A 19,961-nucleotide genomic window follows, 5' to 3' on the forward strand; every position below is an offset into this window, starting at 1 on the left:
TCATTTTCATTATGCAAGGTCATGACCAGAGTGCAGCTGTGTTACCACTAGCAGCATCATAAGGAGAATGGCACAAGAATGCACGCAAAAGACTGACAGCTCCTGAGAACGAAACAGGTAGAAATTCACATTCTTAATAAGTGTACTGCCATGAGAACAGACAATTTTTATTTAAAAAAAACAATGAGCAAAAACACTGAAGTATTTACATAATTTCTTCAGGGGCAGCTGAATCACCCCCAAAACCTCAGCCACCTTGTGTGTGATTGCTACAAGTATCAAAGACCCTGAGTCCACATTTGTTAGCTGAACCTGAGACACAAACACAAGAGGTTGCTGACAAGAGATGCCAGGTACACTGCCGGGCACACGGCTGTTACCTTCTCTCTTTCTGGCAAGCCGCGCTAAAGCTAAAGACTACCTTTCCTCCAGCATAGCCAGACTGCATTCCCCCCGACAAGTCACCCTTGTACCTAAAGTTTGTTTTGATTTTTCAAGCAACCACAGGTTGATGTGGATTGATGATGTAGCACCTTCACTTTAGCCATCCCCAGCCAGACACCCCTACTTTCTTAAAGGCTGCTTGCTGCCAGCACCCCTCTGAGATGGAGCTGATCCCCCACACACACGCAGGCCATGGTGGGCTGTGCTGATAAACCACCCCTTCTACAGCTCACTGCCTTCCTGGGAAGGGCTCACACATGGCAGGGCCCAGCTGCAGCACAACAGCCTGCAGAACCCATCAGCTGGCGAGGAGAAACACAGGGAGGGACAGCTCAGTGCCCACCGCACCCTCCCTGCACTACATCTGCTACCAACAGGGACAGGGGAAGAAAAGGAAAAGAAAAAACCCAAGCTGGTGAAATAGACAAGGGTAAGCACTCTACCTTACAGGCACTGGCAGACCTGTCATGCAGCTCACACTACCATCATTGCCATGCTAGTCTACAAAAGCCTATCTACAAAGCTCTGCCTTCCCTTTCACAGCTGTATTTCAAAGTTAAGAACAGAAGTAATTTGAGCAAATCCAGATGTTAAAGTCTTCAGAAACCCACTCTCCACACCAAGGGCTGGAGATCTCTCACTCGTGCAGCTGGAGGGAAAGAAACAGAACCAGCATCAGCAGCCGCAGAGCCTCGCCCCAGCCACAAGCCCTGTGCCTGCAGCCCCCAGGGAGGGTAAGGCAGCAGCAGCACGGCCTGTGCTGCAGGGGAGTGGGCAGGGGCCTGTTGCAGCGCTGCCTCTCCAGCTCCACGAAGTCTGCCTCAACTCCGCCACCTGCTGTGCTGCGGCTCTGCCATCACCCCAGCGCTGCTCTCTGCTGGGATGGCAGGGGTGTGGGGCCACCAGCAGTCCCAGGGGAGCAGACCCTACCCGGGCCCCGCTTCTGTTTCCCCATTAACACGCAGCCATCTGCCTGCCCGCCCTGCTCCGTGGCAGCACAGGGGCCGGTCTCAAAGCAGCGACAGGTTCCTGCAGCAGCTCCCCCCCTCAGGCTAAGCTGAGCGAAGGGGAGGGCAGCGCCAAGCAACACTGAAGTGCCGCTGCCTCATAACACGAGCACTGCAAGGCAGACACGAGCCAGGCGCTCTGGGGGCTGCTGTCCCACTGCCCTGCAGCACTCCACACCCAGGCCACCTCTCTGCCACTAGGGTGGCTGCATGGACAAGAGAGGCAACCCCTCCCTCACGTCTTTCTGCCCTACAGAATAAATCCCCTCTGTCTGCTTGTTGCTGCGGGACTGGGGCAAGCAGAAGTGACACCCTGCTCAGCGCATCAGGCTGTCAGAGCTCTGCAAGGGTCAGGCAGCTCCTCCCCACCAAGCCGCCAGAGCCCAGAGCAGGCAGCTGGTTACTCCCGTGGGACACGACCTAAGCCATTTAAGTCTGGCTGTAACTCTCAGAGCCGCAGGGCTGTGTGACAGCACTCACCATTCTGGCAACGTAGCCGTGGAAGTGTTGGCTGATGTAGTTCACAGTGGTGCTGAAGACACGCTGTAGAAGGAAGGGCACCTTATTTGCCACTTTCTTAGTTAAGACCATTGCTAGCACCAACATGGCCTTCTCTCGTTCCAGGTCTGAGGGGATGGCTCTCGCAAGCACTTCCACAGCCTGTGACAGGCACCGGGTTATCTCCTGTGTGGAGGGAAGAGAGGGTGTCAGTGCAGCAGCTGTGGGAGAAAGGGGTCTTGGCACAGCCAGCACCATGCCAGTGACCCACATGACTGTAGGGGCACCCCACGAGGTGCTGTGCTCCTTCCCAGGCACCCCCTGGTGGCAGTAAGGATGGTACCTCAGAGCTCAGCTGCTCACTCAAGACAAAAAACAATGGAAACAACACTGGAAGATTCAGACAGTGCCTCGTGCTCAGGGAGGAACAGCCACCACGCCTCCCCAGGATTTGCACCTAGCCTGCCTGGTCCTGAGATGACCCAGGATTCCTGGGCTCCCAGGTGAGGGGAACCTACCTTAAACAGAGGGAAGATCAGTGGCACCAGCCTGGGGGGGGGGACAAGGCAAGTTTCAAAGAAAAGCCTTCAAACAGGCAGGAGCTGGAGACAGGGTCCAGGCACAGAACACTGTCTTGCTCCCAGGATCGGTTTCCCAAGCAGGACATGTGCATGCACACATCAAGCTACACCACTAGTTTGAAAAAAAATCAAGGTCTGCCTGGTCATGTTTGTCTCTGCCTTATCGAGGACTGAAAGCTTAGGCAATAAAGTTGAAGTCTGGAACCTAACTGGGTGGACAGCAAGACCCAAGGAGTGGGGAATGCTATCAGTTTGTGTACCTGCCAAGTGCTGGGGGACAGAACAAAAAGAAACACCCCAAAAAATTCAGTCCTGCCTTTTCAGAAAGGGCATACCCTCAAATCAAAGGCAGCACTAGCTTCTGGAGCATAGGAAGCTTCATCACAGGCAGAGAAAGACAAACAAGCCAAATAACCAGTTATATCTTGAAGATGCCAAAAAGGCCCTGGGGAAGCAAACTGCTTCTGGATCCAGATGTGGATCCAATCCTTAAGAGGAAGGTTTAATACCACAGGCCTCCAATTATTTCCTGTGCAGAGCAGTGAGGTACGGTAGATGCTGGGCCAAGGACCAAGCCACATTACACCATTTGGTGGGACAGACATGGCATTGGAGTGGTGGAGGTGCCACCCAGAGAGGCCTCTTTAGCAGGTCACCAATCTAGGCCAAACCCCAGTGCTACTCCCAACACTGACAGCCTGTAAGCTAAAGGGTTAAGGCGCTATAGAAGGAAGCACTGGGTTTCACTACTTGCTGTCTCACAGTGTACTGTAATAAACACAAACCAAGCTTCTAGGAGTGCTCAAGTTTTGCCCATGTGACAAGCAACAGACATACAGGACCCAGCATGAGTTCAAAGATCTTAAGGACAAATACTGAACCTTAACCAGACAGTTGATTTTTAAAGATAAACCCTTGAGACAACAAAATAAAGGACAAACTACCTCTGAAAGTCAGTCCTTGTCCACAACTACCTCTGTTTCCCCATCTGCAGAAAGGGGACAAAGAGCACAAGTAACCCACTTGGCAGGGCAAAGGCTGCCACAGCATACAGGTCCATCACAGCATTGGCTCTAGTAAAATCTTTGCATCGAAGGTTAGTGTTAGGGCTGCATGTTAAAATTGCAATAATTAAGGCATGAGAACAGCAAAGAGATGCATTACAAGCCTGATGCTTCTGAGTTACAGCAGGAAGGATGTGCAAGCTGGAAGTGGATCTACTAGTCAGGTTGTTTTTCACTCACCTCTCTAGACAGATTCTCATTCAGGAAGTGCTGCACTAGATCATTTACTACTTTTGCTTTGATTTCTTTATCCAGCTGGTCTCCAATCTCAGCAAGCTGAGCAGCAATGGTCCGGACGATTTCTTCATTTACCTCAGGGTCAAACACTGCCAACACAGACAGCAGGATTTAGTTCACAGGCTGCAGTCAGACTGGGTTCAGTGCAGGTAAGCTGACCCATGACATTTTGCCCATCGCTATTACCAGCCTCCTCCCCATCCACCTCCAGTCTCTCCCTTATTGTGACAGCTGCCTGTACTACAGGTCGCTTGTGCCGCCAACTCCTCATTTGCCAGACATTTGCTTAAGAAGCAAATAGCTTTTTAAGGTGTAGTGTAAGTAAAATGCTTCATTACCCTAAACAAAAAACTTGAGGAGGGGAGTCAGAACATATCCAGCCAAGATTTGTGCAGGACAGCTACAGCCAACACCCCCTCTAGGAAGGGAAAGGGAACAGTGTGAAACATAGCACCTCCTTTTGGCAGAGCTTCCCAATGTTGCTTTGGGGTGTGAAATCAATACAGCTTTACACGATGGACGCATATTTACTGTAGACAAGTAACTCTTCGTGCTACTTGGGTTGAGATCAGTGTGCCAGCTGACACATCCTGGGCAAGGGGCAACAGCCACGCTGCTCATGGCTAGTGAAACAGGAACAGCACAAGAAACTGAGAAGCCATTTCTGCCACACTGGTACAGCACAAAGGGATTCATTCAGTACCAGAAAAAGAGTTGCTCCAAAAACCTAACCTAAGTACTCAAACTCCTTGAGGAGCAGCGTGAGGCTAGCAGAACTGCTTAAGATCACAGCAAGGGCAGCAATCATTAGTACCAGCTTTGTGCCCCTTGTCTGGTGTGCTGCAGACAGGCGGTCCTGAAATCCACAGGGAGATACACTGCACTAGCTGTCTTACCCCAAGGATTAAAATCCCAGCCAACACAACCATCAACTCTGAAGTTTCTCAGTGGAAAGAACGTTACTGATGGTTTGTTGCAGAAGAGTAAAGAGGGGAAGGAAAAAAAAAGCCTGCGACCTTCAGAGAAGGCATGTAGGAAGGAGAAAAGAGCACTCACCTTGCTCACCGTTCTGGAAGTGGCCACTCCGATTCCCATCAGTCTGAAGTTCGCCATCACTGTCACAGTAGAGGATGTCTTGCAGAGGGTACACAATCCCCTGGCTTTGTAGGGATGGCAGCTGCTCTTTAAACTCACAACCAGAGGACTCCTCCAGGAAAGCAAACAATAGCATGCGCTCCATCTGGTTAAATCCATCGCTATGGATATCCTAAACATAAAGGAATCACTGTTAAGCCCATGTCCCACTCAGTAGGTCTGTGCAGATTCTGTTTTCCAATCGGTGAGCACCTTCTTCTGGCCTCCTTTGGGCCCACTGCATGATGATGCCCAACTGACAAGACTTGAGCAAACTAACGCCAACTCCTGGATGTGCACACACTGAACTGTCTGATGGCTAACACTAGATGGCTCTGTTCTTACCAACCCGCAGTGAAGGCACCAGCTCACCTCTTCCTGCATGTTTCTAGCAGTGGCATGGACTAAATCCCTGATCAGAACTCTTCTAGACCACAGCTGTGTACTCAGTACAAGTCACCCGCCTCTTTTCACAGATCTGCATTTCAAAGTTATTTGGGAATTGGGCATTCTGCTCCTGTACTGAACTAAGCCAACAGCTCCCCATTTAAATATCAGAGCAGAACAGTAACAAGGTGGGGAACGCAGAGAACAGCATAAGCCTCCAAAATCTACAGTTTGCATTTCTTCTCCCTTTTGAAAGGGATCTAGACAAGCTCCACAATAAACCCGTTCAGATGCCTGTGGCATCATATTTACTTGGGAGGAGACTGGGCAAAGAAGTGGAACAAGGGCAACACATCTGGAAATGGAAACAAATGGAAAGTAAGGTGCATGATCAGGTATCAAGAGAAAGCACACCTTCCATGATCTGAGCATGGGTATCTACAGACAGCAGCAATGCTCACTGGGACACCAGCAACAATCCCCCGAACAACCCACTGGACTTGTCATCAGATTTATGGTCAGAAGAGTTAAGGAAAGGCAGAAGAAAGAGGGCTAGAATTGTACCTTAACATTAAGCGTGGTACAGACAGTGGCAGACATTTCAACAGTAGTTTAAGTGTTTAGCAAGACTTGTGTGTGATAAATAGTAGCTTCAGGATTGTGTTTAATATCACACAAAACACTAATAAATTGATCGCAGCAATGTGTCAGTTGGTTTATCAGTTTTCGTAATTTGCTGCTTAATGAGACATTGTAGGCTCTTAAAGTCAGCTGCATCTCAAGTCTCACACTGAGACTGAGGAAGCAGCTTGCAAACTAGATGTTTCCGTCTGCTTTTTGTTTGTATTCATGACGGAGAGGAGCAGCACCAGAAGCCCCAGCATGAACTCTGAGGAAGATGAGCCCATACTTTTTGAAACTCAGCCCCTTCAAGGTATCTCAGAACAAGCGCACAAGAGAACCAGTGACTTCAGTCACATTTGAAACCAACCTGTTCCATGATAGGTTCAGAAACAAAGCAACTCTTGTCACCCTCTGCTTCAGATCAAAGTCCTTGCCCTGCAAGAGTGAGAATAAATGGTGAAAGGCAAAAAATAACTCCCACATACACATATCTTGAAGTCCTGCTTATGGGTCCGCCCTTGTCTCACAGCCACACACACACCCACGCCTCTGGAAAGTGCTGCCTATGAAGAAGGCCCCACACACAGAGATACATGCATATACTCAGGCTTGTTTCAACACTTTTCCAACAAATATCTAGGAACACGTAGGGCATCAAGTGTCAAAGGCTTTCAGTCACACCAACGAAACTCTGCTAAGCCTCCAGAGAGGTTTGACTGGCAGAAGTGGGAAAAACAACAGCTCACAGCTTCCCCTGCCCCCACGGTGGGTGCTCAGGGCTGACAGCCCTCAGCCTGTCTTACACCCAGGCAGTGCCAAGGGAAGTGGCATGCAGGGAGGGGTCTCAGAGCATGCTCAGGGGTGGCCTCCCTCACCCACCAAAAAAAGGGGCCTGGTAAGAGCGCAGTGCTCACTTCTCATCCAGACAGGTGTGGCTGCGGGTTGGCCAGACCAGCAGCCCAAGAAGCCACACCTGGCAGCCCAAGTCACAGGGCAGGAGAGGTGCTGGAGCAGCACAGCAAGCACCAGGCGCACAGGACTACCTAGCAAAGGCCAAGACAAGAGGGGAAGAATGCAGTTTGAAATCTGCATTTGCTGCCTCATGTGCAACAGCCCCAAAACCACATGCAGAATTAATTCTGACTCTCATCGAGCAGGGCCTGCCTGAAAACAGGCACTGCATTCCCACCCAGCCTTCTTCACCCCAGGCAATAGCCTGGCTGCTGCACAGGTACCTGCTGACCCCAAACGGGGTGAAAGCACCCAAGAGCCCACCCGACCAGATCACCAGCTAGCCACCAAAATCTGGACTCACAATGACAGACCCTAATTTATTGTAGTAATTATTTAAAACACAGTTGTGGAGGGGTAAGCGTGCAGGTGGGAAAATAGGGAGGAAGTGAAAGCAGAAATGAATTCAAACTCTGAAGGAAACTACAGTAACAGCTTCTAGAGACCAGGAATTTCCCAGCTTTTCAAAGACCCTTAGAAGTCCCCAGAACCAAAACACAACCTCAAACATACTTTAAAAAACACAATAGCCCACACCAGCCTTTCAGCCAATGGGCTCTTCTTTTCACTTAATCATTATACTAAACTTCTGGCTTCCTAAAACAGATTGCTTTGCATCATGCAATTTCTCTGTTCGGTTCAAATCCATACTGCTGCCACTCACCTCTACCACCTAAAGAGGTGCTGCCTGGTTAGAACGCAGTCCCCTCTGATTTCCTGGGACCTGACAGGAGCTCTGCAACAGAACAGGGTGACCCTTCTCCTGGGCTTTGCCTTTGCTGGAAGAGAGAGAGATGTTGATTACGGTTGGAGAATTTGATAAAGCATCCCCAGAATCAAGAGGAAATTGAGAATTTAGCATTAAGTCAGCAGCAGGACCTTGGCTTTGTGCAAACTCCTCAGGAGTCACCCAGATCAGTAACTTACCTGTAAGCTAAGCGAAGCCTCAACTTGCAGATTTTTTATGTAACATTCTCCATTCAAAGCAATCCAGCCCAGAACAGAGGCATTTGTGTTACCACTAGGGAAAAGGGGATATCCTTTGACACAAATGCCTGCCGAGTTAAACACCACCTCCTAAACTATCATGGCTGAGACCACAGGAGGCTTGAAGTAGTACTGAGCCTGTGCTGCCCACATCACATCTGCCTCAAATCCCACATTCACTGCAGCGACCGTGGGCTCCCCCAGGACTGTCATCCCCACCCAGCTCCGGCCGATGCCAAAAGCTGCACGTGGGACCACAGCATTACTGCACAACTGGTCAGACTAACCCACGCTGACTCATTTGGGCTCAGGTTCTAATTCTGGAATACAAGTACATGCTGAGCAAGTCTCCCCCTCTTTCAAGAGGGGAGAAGCGAGGCCATCCTTGCTGGGCACGGCGGCGCAGATGCAGGGCAGGTGTCCTGCAGCTCTGACCGGCGTGCGGTGCCACTCGAGCCCTGGCAGCTGCAGCCTGTGCACAAGTAAGCGTCCAGATGCGCAAGTGAAACTAGCTGAGTGGGACTTCTCTAGCAAAACTTTACACGAAGACCGCTTCCACCTGACCTAGGCAAAGCGCTACAGGATGACCTGCTCCTTCCCCACGGAGAGGAACTCCAGAAATCTACTGGAAGGTCAGCTGAGTACAGTCAGGAGATGATAAACAGACTAAATAAGGTGTCAGCCCAAACAGAAGCCATCTTTCTTACTTATAAAAGGAGGATGGAACGGAAATACGAGTCGAGACACCTTGCGGTGTTTGTCACCTGTCACAACTTTCTAAGGAAAGCTCAAACTGTGGCTTTAAAAAAATCTGGATTCCCTAGTTTTTTATTTGTTTTTGGCACACTAGTTCACACTGACAGGAAAGCCCTTTGGCACAATCCAAATATTCATAAAAAAGAGACAGCCTGAGAGAAACACTACTGCGTTCCCCCACTCCTTGCTCTAAGAGAGGCACAGACTACTCCAGTCCGGAAAGGAAACCAGGCACCCTGCTCCACCCCCAAATCTGCAAATACAAATCTACCAGAACAAAGATCTATTCTGGACACACACAGACGTTCCCCCCCCCCCCCCCCAGCATGCCCATAGGCATTTCTCTGGGTAGGGCTGGAGAGGCAGGGCACGGAGGCTTGGGGCATGCCCAAGCGAGCGCCTTGCCTGCACCGCTCCCCGCCAGCGCACGAAGCCAGTAAGGGGCGCTGGAGCAGGCCGGCCTGTGCACGCTCCTCGCGTGAATTCCTGGAAAGCTGCAGCAAGCCTCGCTTGCCTGGCTACAGCTCTGACCATCCTATCGTCACATTTGGAAAGCTCTTTGTGCTTTTCAAAGAAAAAAAAAGCACATAAGCTGGTCATGGCAGAAAGGACAGGAGCCTCAACGCAGGGGGAAGAGGGCTGAGCAGCCCCTGCCCTGGCATTCCTCCCAGGAAGACACCAGCAATACGTGGGGGATCACCTCATCCCCTTTCCCTCTGGGAGTCATCTCCACTTTATCTAAGTTACACTCATCAGGGCGAATCCACAAAAATAAAGATATTTAAAAAACACAAAAATAAAATCACCCGTCCTCACTGCAAGTTGAGAGGTTGTCCACTCCTGTCCACTGGGCTGAGCTAAGGGCCTGACATAAAGAGAAAAGAAAACAGACAAAACAAACAAAATCCCCCCCAACTGCACTCGAGTACTTATATGGTAAAAAATTGAGACAACGAAGCTTGAAGCTGGTAATTTCATGAGCTCTTCCCACACCAAGCAATCACCACCCAGGCAGTGAAAGCCCCTGAGGGGTTCCAGCCTTTGGCTAAACAAGTTCCACTTGGGTGGTCAAAAACACACCTGAGAACAGGAAAAAATAACTTCTTTCCTGCCACAAAATGGCTCTCTACTATAGAGACAGGAAGCTTTTTTTAAAAAAATAATTAGTAGTTCCAGAGGCCTCAAATTTTAGGTAACTCCCTTGAATCAATACAAGGGGTTTTGATATTCACAGAGCTCATCCTGAGAAGTCAAACTCCTTAGTGGCATCTCAAAAAAAATATAAATCAGACCCTTAAAGAGCAAACCCCTGAACAATCAAATGCAATCATACCAATGCTATCTGAATATTTTAATTCATTAAAGCTTTTGAATCCTGGTAGCTGTAGATCAAGATTTTAAGACGTCTCCCAATGGATGGAAGAAGTTGTCTATTATGGGATGAACAGTATCTTTAGTAGCAAAATGAAAATAAGATAGAGATGGAGACTACAAACTCCATCTGTACTCAGATTCAGAGTAAAACTAGATCACCTGCTAAGGCTGCTTTACAACTGCTAGAAGTCTTGGAAAGTATTTTATGGAGGACGATTTTTGAGGTAAAGTACCAATTTATTTGAAATGCATTATTCTTTCACAGTCTCTGTTGCAGCTCAGCACTGTGTCAAGACGACACTCAGCAGAACAGTCACTGATAAACACAGCTGCAGTTGTAAGTCTGCTGATCTTCCTTGTTACCATTTATGCAGTGGCAAATCTCTCTCATCTCCTTATTTCCTCCCCCTCCATACCTCAGTGACCACTGCCTGCTCAGTTACGAGCTGCGCACTGAAACGGTGCCAGACCAGTAGAGCTGAATCACTGCAACTTGAGGGCAGGTAACCTCCGGGTGGGAAAACAAAACAAGCAAAAACATTAAAAAATAGCATAAGAAGAAACCCCTCCTATTCAAACTGTGCACCAGAAGAAAAAGCTGTCCTGTGTTAACACAGAGCAGAGCATCCAAGGAGTCTCACTGACAGGAGAAAACACATGGGCACAGAGAGACAAAGTTATTCAAAATTCCTCCTAAAAGCCACCGTGTGCTGCTGCGGGGCTATGAAGGACATGACACAACAAGCATTTCTCCTAACTGAAACGTGCTGAAAGACTGACAGATTTCCCACAAGGGGTCTGACCTCAAAAGATAAACTCAGTCTAAAACAGTAAGGGCATCGCTTCCCTGTAGCACTTGCACAAAAGCTGCTGCATGGGCCTCTGTGGATGTAAACGTACCTGCACACACCCTGGGCTTTCCCTGGGATCCGACAGCTGGAAATGACCACGGCGATCACTTTCCCAAGGCACTTCTGTTTTCTTGCAAGTCCCATGACGACTTCCAGCACAAATACACAAGTGTTAACCTGCTAACACACCTCCACATTCGATCCTCTCCTGCCCACCAAAGCAGTGCCTGCCGCGACACAGGCTGAGCGCTACACGAACACGACTGCAGGCAGAGCAGCACATCCCTCACCAGCTGCCTGCCAGCACAGGGTGGCAGAGCTCACGTCGTCACCTCACGCATCCCAGCTTTCACAGGAGAATCCTGTGGTGGCTTCCTCCACAGCAAGCCTCCGAGGCTTCCTCCAAGACAAACGCCACTTCTCAGCTGGTACTGTGTGCATCCTGAGGGGCCGTACACCGCCACACACTAGCTAATTCGAGAGCAACCACTGCAAGCACACGGTTTCCTCTTCCCAGGTGAGGAGCTACGCACAGACATGATACAGCCGCAAAGCACACAAAGGTTTCACCTGCTCTAAGAGCAGCACAGAGCTCTGCTGTTGGGGGAAGTTCTCAGTAGCAGCCATTATTCTCAGGGCAGCCACAAAGATGCATAGGTCCCAGAACCCCCACAGCAATAACGCTGAGCACAATCAGCTTTCATCCCTTCTCCACACTTTCACTGCACCCCCAAGACGAGGCAGAAAGGAATCCATGCCGTGCAGTGCCCCTGCCTGCCATCACTTTTCCCTCGGATCCCTCACCTCTCCTCGCAGCCTGGCCTGTGGTTAGCCATCCCCAGCTGCACCAGACACCGCCTGGTCACAGACACTTCCCAGCCGCAGTCGGTGGCGCTGGCTCCCGTAACAGCTTGTCTAGATTCCAGGACACATCCTGTACAAACACCCGGACTGCCCCGCCATCAGTCAAAGCACTTAGTGTGCGAGCTGTCAAGATACTTATCTTTGTTTCACGTTTGGGTTAGGAGCAAATTCAAGCCTTCAAAGCAGAAGCTGTGAAAAGGCATCAGTCATTAAGGGGAGAGCTTACAGCCTGCGTGTTGATTTCTCTGCCTGACAGCTGGAGATAAGGAAGTTATTTTTGGCAGTCAGGATGACATCACTGTGGAGTAAAGGGAACAGTACCTGTTTGTCCAACTCTGGACCCGGTGGCCTTTACCTGTCTGGCAGGCAAACGCTTCATTGTTGAGCTGCAGAGCCCTTTACAGAAGGAGGGATCATTTTACAGACGGGGACACTGGGGCACTTGGAGCTGATGCAACTTGCTCTGTCTCCTGGCATTTAAATCCACATTTCAAGCCATAGCCACCCAATTTCACGACGCTCCCCAAAGCATGCCACAGGCACGACTGCTTTACATGCGTCAGTGCTGCAAAGTCAGAAACAAGCCACAGATCTCTACCAAGTTCCTTATTTGAGGATTTCTGAGCTGTGCCAGTCTATTGTCCTTAACACCTCCACAGGCATTTCTGTGTAAACAAAATCCACATCATGCAGCCCAAGGTCCCCAGGAATCCCCCATCACTCTGCCACACACACTTTCTAGCACACGAATCCAAAAGGAACTGCACGGCCCAGCTAGGAGCTGATACCAGGCTCCTTCCCCACAACTCTAGCTGTGGAAGAAGCCTGACTGCTCACACAGCAGCTGCACGTGCACCTCAGGCTTTGCAAGGGGAGAGGGAGAAAATCCACAGTAAAAAGGAAAATTATTGATCTGAAAAAAAAAGTTTAAATGAGGCAGTACCAAGTTTAACAAGTCTTAACAAGTTTAACCCTAATGTTATCCTGACCACCGAAGATCTATCCTCGTCACTGCTCAGCCTGCAAAGCACATGCCAGCCCCTAACAGCTCTTAGAAGGCCCCAAGCTTTTACCCCCCCGAGACCTGCTGTCCTCCTAAAGGATTTCATTAAGGCTTAGGAAAGAAGAGCTCAGGTGAGGGGCTGGGGAGGGCAGACAGATATCGCAAAGTATCAGCCAGGTGAAGGAGGGGCTGAACAAGCCTCTTTGTACACGTGCTACCACGAAACCAAATCACTTGCTTGGTACCTTCTGGCTAATACCACAGCTACTGGCTTCAGGTTTCTCGGGAACTTCCCATCATAGGCAGCAGCTTCCAAACTACAGGCGTTTTCCATGCACGTGTCTCAGAGGGAGGATATATCATTGGCTTCATTTCAGAAGTGGTAAAGCTGGCAAGCCATGGGGCAGAATACTTTGAAATGCCAGCAAGTCTGTGGCACAGCACAGGACAAACCCCATGACTTGTGATTTATTTGCTAGGCTCTTTGGGAAGATACCCTGCCCGTCAGGAACACAGCAGACACCTAAATTCATCCATCCCTCCCACTCCCAAGTATGAGTGCCAACTGCTCGAGATTGTTGGCTTTCGTTTCTCTCGCTTCCAGCTTCAGCTTGCTTCCTCCTCTAAGATTTGTGAGCAACACCACTTCCAAGCACTCTAGCAAAGAAAGAAAAAGAAGAAACCTGCTGTTTGCCCATAACGCTGTTGATAAAAAAATACATTGAAACACGTTGAATACTTTTGCTCCTAACAGTTTCATTGCATACTTACCTCCCAGCAGTCTGTGGCGCTGGTGCTGTAAATGGGACACCAAGGCCTGGCACCAACAGACGCTCCTTAGCTGGGGCAGTTTCTCTGTGGCTCCTTCACAATCACACCGCACTAAGGGCACGCCTCAGCCTGGACAGTATCCCCAGCTGTGCACGTGGGCTCAGACACACTGCAGCTGGTTCAGTGGGGGTTTTCTTCCCCTTTTTGAAAGGAAAGCTGTACTGGAGACTCTTCTAAAGAGAAGAGTTAGACTGACCTTTTTATTAGAGATATATTTAGTCTCCCAGAGGTTTCGCATTATTTTTAATTCTGTGCTTTTGGCTGGAGATTATGCTGACTACACGAGCTACAGCAGTCCTCTAGTTGTCAGAGGCCGTTCCATGACTTCCTAGTGGGACAAGCCATCCCACTTCCTCATCAGCCTTAATTTTCATTCAGCTCAAAATGCTCTCACCCAGTCCCTAGGTGGCACCGTCAGTGAACAGGAAGGAGCACTGCCACATTGCTAGTCCTCTTTAAAGAGGAAAAGGAAGAGGTAGGCCCTTGTGATGACTGTGGTTTTTCTGTCAGACCAGTGCCGGAGGCAGCATGACAACACTGTTCAGCATTTCTCAGAAGCCAGCCTACGGATGCACCAGGGCTGGGTTTAGTCAGCACAAAGTCCGCAGCTTGCACTGCCCCAACGCTTAGAGCCAGAACCTGGATTCAGCTGGACCCAAAGGGAATCCGCGCGTCTCCGTATTTTGGGGACCTCCACACCCAAAAAGGAAGGTGCAAGATTTGGATCTTGGCTGCTGCAGCGTGTGTGGTTATGCTGATCTGAGACTGAGCCTGTGCAGATGGCGGTGTCAGGTTAGAGGTTTTCTTCCAGATCTAGAAGATGGCCCTGCTGGGGGCACGAGCACCAGCTGCTTGCGCTCCGGTCTGCCTCTGCAGTCGAGCAGGGACAAAGCGCCCAGCCCCAGGGACGGAGCAGGCAGCCTCTGCCACCTGGCAGAAATGGCTCTGACAAACTCAGGTGCCACCTGGGCAAGCTCAGACAATTGCTGGCAACCAAGAGACCTTGGAAAGGAGGACTGGACACAGAAACTGTCACGCCAACTAGAGGACAAGACCTCCTCGTTTTGAACACCCATACTCTGTTAACATGTGCCAGCATGAGCACGGGTCAGTCAGAAAGTCAGGAATGCCGCTTCACCTTGCAACTTAGGTACATTTCACAGCTGATACCACCAGTAAAGGATGCAAGTGAGCTGACTTTACCTAACTGCAACATCACAGGAGCAAGGAAGGGAACTGGTGAGGAAAGACAGACATAGGGACACCACCAGTGGCACACTCCAGACTATATTGCTGGACAAGAACTCCAGACTCAGGAGTACAAGGAGTATCCACGGTGCTTTCTGAAAAAGAGAAGCTGCAAAGATGCTCCCAGCACAGAATTTTAAATGCTGGATCAGCAGGGGACATTTGGGACTAGGTGTGCAAGGAACAGTACGTCGTAAGAGAATCCGACCAAAGTTCCCCGCTGAACAAAAACAAGCCTGCTGATGCAATCGGCAGCAGGGCACTGGCCAAGATACTGCACAACAGTGCTGAGCACAGGACAGGTTCCTCTCAGCACCCCTCCTGCAGAGCAGCTGCTACACCCCAGGCCAATTTAAGTGGAAACCATTCACCTTACCCAGCTCTGAATGCCCTCTATGAAGAGAGGGTCTTAAGCAGTTACAGAAAAAGAGGTACAAAGACAGATCTTCACAACTGCACACTTAGCTGCTCTGGCAGCATGCACAGCACCATCTCAGTATTTGAGAACTTCTGCAAAACACCACGATGCATTTTAAACGGGCTTCCTTCCTTCTAAAGGTCAAGTACCCCACAGCTATAAACACCTCTGTCTTTCAGAAACCAACCATGCATCAGTACAAGCAGACGATCCTCAGAGAAGCCTGACAACATTCCTTTGGTGACCTGAAGTGTGCTGGTCCTCAGAACCCTCTCCTCTTGTGTTGTATTTCCAACTCTCACTCCTGCCACAGAAATTAAACAGGTGAAGCCAGGGGAAAAGAAAAAAAAAGTCACCTCGATGGAATCTCTTAAGACAGGAGCCAAGGCATCCTCCAAAACCTCAGAGCAAACCATTCATCAAACTGCAACCAAAAGCAATGGTAACAACACAGCACTCACAGATCCAATTAAACCCTTTTAACAGCAACTCCTCATCAACATTGTGAGGACAAAGAAAGCGTAATCTCTGTTAAGCACCTTTAAACAAGAACACACAGCTAAGAGAATATTCTCTTCCAAAGAAGTGCAACAGGAGCTGTTTAGAAACTGCAGCAGCAGGACTACCAAGCAGCTGCCCGGGGAACACCATTTCTCACTGCCGCACAGGGCTTCTCGGCACCCGCATCAATTTTCTCCTTGACACTGCTTCGGGCTCTCTGGCTGTAGGTCTGTGAGCGCTGCGGAAAAGTGTGGATTTTACTAAGAGAAAAAGCATGACTGTGCACGAAGTAACGTGGCCTATTTCACTTTCAGTTTTAGCTTAAGAGGAAACAGATTAATGTTCTGTCCCAGAAAGCGAATGCAAAACCAAATCCAAATGTAAAAGTGAACGTAAAAACAAAAACAGCACCCACATGGGCAACAACTGTACACACGGCCCAGGTCCCCTGCTCACACCTTAGCCAAAGCTGAGTAAGAGGCCTGGGATTTTGAAGTCAAGTTCTGAGCAACACACTCAACGTAAAAGGTGTTTAGAGCCACAGTGACCCCTCTCCCCTTTTGTGGGGAGTGTCACACATAAGGATATATTGCAGCATATCACCTTTTCCTCATATTCACCACCAAGGACAGCCCAGCCAAACCCCACCATGACCAGGAGGCACGCTTTGTCATCTCCAAGAAGTGCTGTATGGGTGCAAAGCGAGGAAAGCCAGGTGACTGGATCAAGAACAGGAATTACTACACACCCAAAGCAGTCCTAACAACGCTATAACTAAGCCAAGGGTCTACTGAAGGGAGGTGGGACTAGAGGACTCTTAAGAGTAGTTGTTGCAAAAATGGGTACAAAAAAAAAAAGACATTATCACACTACTGTGCCCTACCCTTGAGCAACTGCTCCAAAAATCATGCTGGGAACAACCCATGCCATCTCATCCTGGTGAAAGGTGTCTAATGCTTGGCACTGGCAGCTACAGAGTCCTGTTCACTTCCCATTATAGTCAGGGTAACAGCAGGATGCCAGGACACCTTCCCCTACAGACATCTGGTACAAATCAAGGCAATCACAGAAGCTATGGAACGGATTGCTTTCAAATCCCAAAAGGGAGATGTGATGCTCCACACATCTCATAGTATTTCTTTCTACATTTTACCTTCCTCTACCCTTCTCTGGCTTGGGTCAAAAAGATTCAAAATCTTTGGGGAAAGGACCAACTATATCCATCCTGTAATCATTAACTGATGAGTTTTAACTAGCCCAGCTCCCTCATCCCAAGATAAGCCATCCAAAACTAAAATGGGATCAAACTTCAAGTAGGAGTTTTGCACCTTCAGTCAATCTACAAGTTCAACTCCCTAATTAGAAATATTTGCATGCATTTGGCTTGGTACAGCACACAGATATGAAGATAACTCCAGCTCCAAATAATGTGCAATATGACACAGACGAAAAGCCACAGCATGCTAAGAGAAAACCAGAGGAAGGTGCTACGCAAAGAAATATCAGATTTGCTGGTAAATTCAACTGAGGAACTGCTAACTGGTGGAAATGAAACCTGCTCTTTCGCAGACAGTTCCTGTCAATAGAGAAAACCGTCGGCTGAACCGATTCCCCCAATCCCCTGCTGCTTATTAGTTCATATCCAGGGGCAACAGGAGCAGCTTTATCAAGGAGCCTACCTCTCACAGCCATGACTCCACAGTTATGTCAGCGGGCCCTGTGTGGAGCTATCACAAGCTTAAGGCTGTAACATGTATTACGTCCTACTCGCCCATGCACCCCGCAATAAGGGAAGCAATAACTTGTAGATGCCAAGCCACTCCGGAAAGGTCTCCAGAGGTGGCAGTCACAGGATTTATGTGCCTGCCTGCTTCCAGATAAAGCATTTTCATCCTATCACAGAATAGTCTGTTTGATCTGCCAGCTCCTTAGACTTCTGAGGAGCGAGGATGACCCCCGCCATCCTGTTACACAGGAAAAACAATACCAGGAAACAACCTGGCTTAACCAACCCCAGTTAGGGGTGCTCACAGACTACACACACACACCAGCCTTCCCTAATTATAATTACCACAGCTCTTACTGCTCTGGAGTTAATGGAAATCAAAAGCCACACTGAGCACCTCTACAAGGTGCTCACATTACTCAAACACAGCCTTCTAGTGCTGGGTGCAAGCACGCGAGTCCCGAGAACAGAGACTCGGGGCTTGCACAGGCAGCACGATCCTGCCGACGGTGTGTGGTTAGGCATGGAGCTGAACTCACAGCAAGCAAGCCCAGCTGTGCCAGCTCCAGCTGGCCTAACGTGGTTGTAAGAAACTGGCGAGGGGCTGGTGGGAACCCAACAAAGCCACCTAACCAAATGGCCCTGTTTTTCCTTCCTAAATTCAGCAGATATGACCAGATATATACTAGAAGGAGAAGGCAAGTAAGAACACAAGATCTTCACATCTTAGTAACAGGCAACCTGTTCATAAGATTTACAGTCAAATCTTACGCTCTCCACCTGCACAATGGGAGTTTGTCCTGGCTGGTTCTTAAGCACCGCCAATCAGTTACTCAGTGACAGAGGAGAGCTAGAAGAGAAGGCAGGAAAATGGGAAGGGACAGGTTGCAGAAATTCCAGCAAATAAACTATTAGTTTGACTTATTTTTATACAGTGCATTCCCCAGCCGTTTTGTACATCACCATCAGCACAGAGGAGATGACAAGGAGGAGATGCTGCTTTACCCTAAAGAAGGCTCTTAAAAGGTTTAAGATTATATTAAAAAAAAATGCCAGGAAAAAAAAGACCATGCAGAAAAACCTCCTTTTCAACCAGTATCTTTCACAATATTATGCTTTCATAAGCAGGTGAAAAAAGTTTCAGTTTGACTACAGACCAAAAAAAAGTTCACAGGAGAACCCCAATCATTTCCCCCCGACACACAAAAGCGGACTTTTGCAAAAAGTCCTTTACAAGGAAAGAGAAAGCACACCTTAGAAATAATTTCCTGCCGGGGAACCACCTTGCTCCTTCCTCCACCAAAGGGCTTTTAAGCAACTCGGAGAGACCGTGAAAGAAGCGTACTACGAGATTTTGACCCAGATACCCCAGGAAACACCAGAGCAGTGGGCACGCTGTTCTGAAAGGAGCCTGGGCCTTCCGCACAAAGGCTGGCATAGTTTAACTAGTTCTGAGGCGCTGGCGCCGCGATTTTTAGTTAAGGCTATAGAATATTGTTCTTAAAAAAATAAAGTCACCGCAAACTGTTGCTCCGAGAGGCAGGCGCAGGCAGGGACCGCTCTTCCCTTGCTCCATCGCTGCCACCCCCCGTCCCCGCAGCCACCCCTCCTGCTGGAGGGCAGCGGCCCCTCGGGGGTCCCTGCCGCAGGGCTCCCCCCCCGGTAAGCAGCCCTCCGGCCCGGGAGCGCCCGGCACGGCCCCGCACGGGCTGGGAGAGCGCAGCCGAGGGGGACAAAGCCGGGCGGCGGGCCGCGGGAGCAGCAGCGGGGCGGGGGTGAGCCGGCGGCCGGTCAGAGCCAGCAAGGGGGGAGCCCCATCGTGATACCAGCGACAGCGGGTGGGCAGGCAGCACGCGGCGGGAAGGCGGCGAGTTAATAAAAACAAAAATAAAAACAAGCGGCTGAAGGCAGGGCTCAGCGGGCTGGAACAAAGGAAGGGGAGAACCGCAGGGAGAGAGGCGCCGGGCAGGGACCGGGGGAGCGAGAAACGGCCCGAGGGGGTCGGGCGAGAACCGCGGCGGCCGCCCGGGGCAGCCCGGCCCGGCGCAGCCCGGCCGCGGAAGCCTCGGGGGAGCGGCGATGGCCCGAGCCGGTGCCGGCCCCGCCGTCTTCCCGCTCCTCTCCTCCCCTCCCCTCCCGGGTACGGAGATGACCCTTCCCGAGGCGGCGGCACCGCGCCGTACTCACCCTGCGGGAGCAGCAGCCCCGACCCTCGCGGCTCCGTCCCAGCGCTGCTCTCGCCCTGCCCCCGCCGCGCGCCCGCCATTTCATGCTTCCCGCTCCGCCCCGCACCGCCCCGGACCGCCCCTGGGGCGCTGGGCCGCCGCCATCGGCCAGCAACGGGCACCGACGGGCGCCGACAGGAGATCGCCGTGAGGGCTGTGCCGCTGTTAGGAGCTCGTCCCGCCGCGCTTA

General features: G+C 50.2%; 1 protein-coding gene across 3 annotated transcripts; it reads right to left on the reverse strand.

Moving 5' to 3' along the window:
• Positions 1-141: 141 nt before the first annotated feature.
• Positions 142-19,884, reverse strand: BID (BH3 interacting domain death agonist). Of its 3 annotated transcripts, none has more exons than XM_083820325.1 (8): positions 19,734-19,884; positions 7,652-7,766; positions 6,891-7,019; positions 6,344-6,411; positions 4,888-5,098; positions 3,775-3,920; positions 1,932-2,135; positions 142-1,093 (listed from the first exon to the last, which is right to left on the reverse strand). In XM_083820325.1, the coding sequence occupies exons 4-8, from the start codon at positions 6,350-6,352 to the stop codon at positions 1,082-1,084; spliced, it is 582 nt and encodes a 193-aa protein (XP_083676451.1). In that variant the 5' UTR covers positions 6,353-6,411; positions 6,891-7,019; positions 7,652-7,766; positions 19,734-19,884; the 3' UTR covers positions 142-1,081. The 3 variants fall into 3 exon arrangements, with proteins under 3 accessions (XP_083676451.1, XP_083676450.1, XP_083676449.1); XM_083820324.1 differs by having other exon boundaries at positions 6,856-7,019; XM_083820323.1 differs by lacking the exon at positions 6,891-7,019.
• Between the last annotated feature and the right edge of the window lie 77 nt (positions 19,885-19,961).

The sequence above is a fragment of the Anser anser genome, assembly GCF_964211835.1.
Source record: "Anser anser genome assembly, chromosome: 1".
NCBI classification, from domain to species: Eukaryota; Metazoa; Chordata; class Aves; order Anseriformes; family Anatidae; genus Anser; species Anser anser.

What these genes read in the sequence shown, in the direction of transcription:
- BID (XM_083820323.1), bottom strand. An exon ending in CTTCCAGAACGGTGAGCAAG is followed by an intron (nt 3,921 to 4,887) that starts GTGAGTGCTCTT and finishes CTGTGTTGGCAG; the next exon opens with TGTTTGACCCTGAGGTAAAT. An exon ending in ATGAGAATCTGTCTAGAGAG is followed by an intron (nt 2,136 to 3,774) that starts GTGAGTGAAAAA and finishes CCCTCCACACAG; the next exon opens with GAGATAACCCGGTGCCTGTC.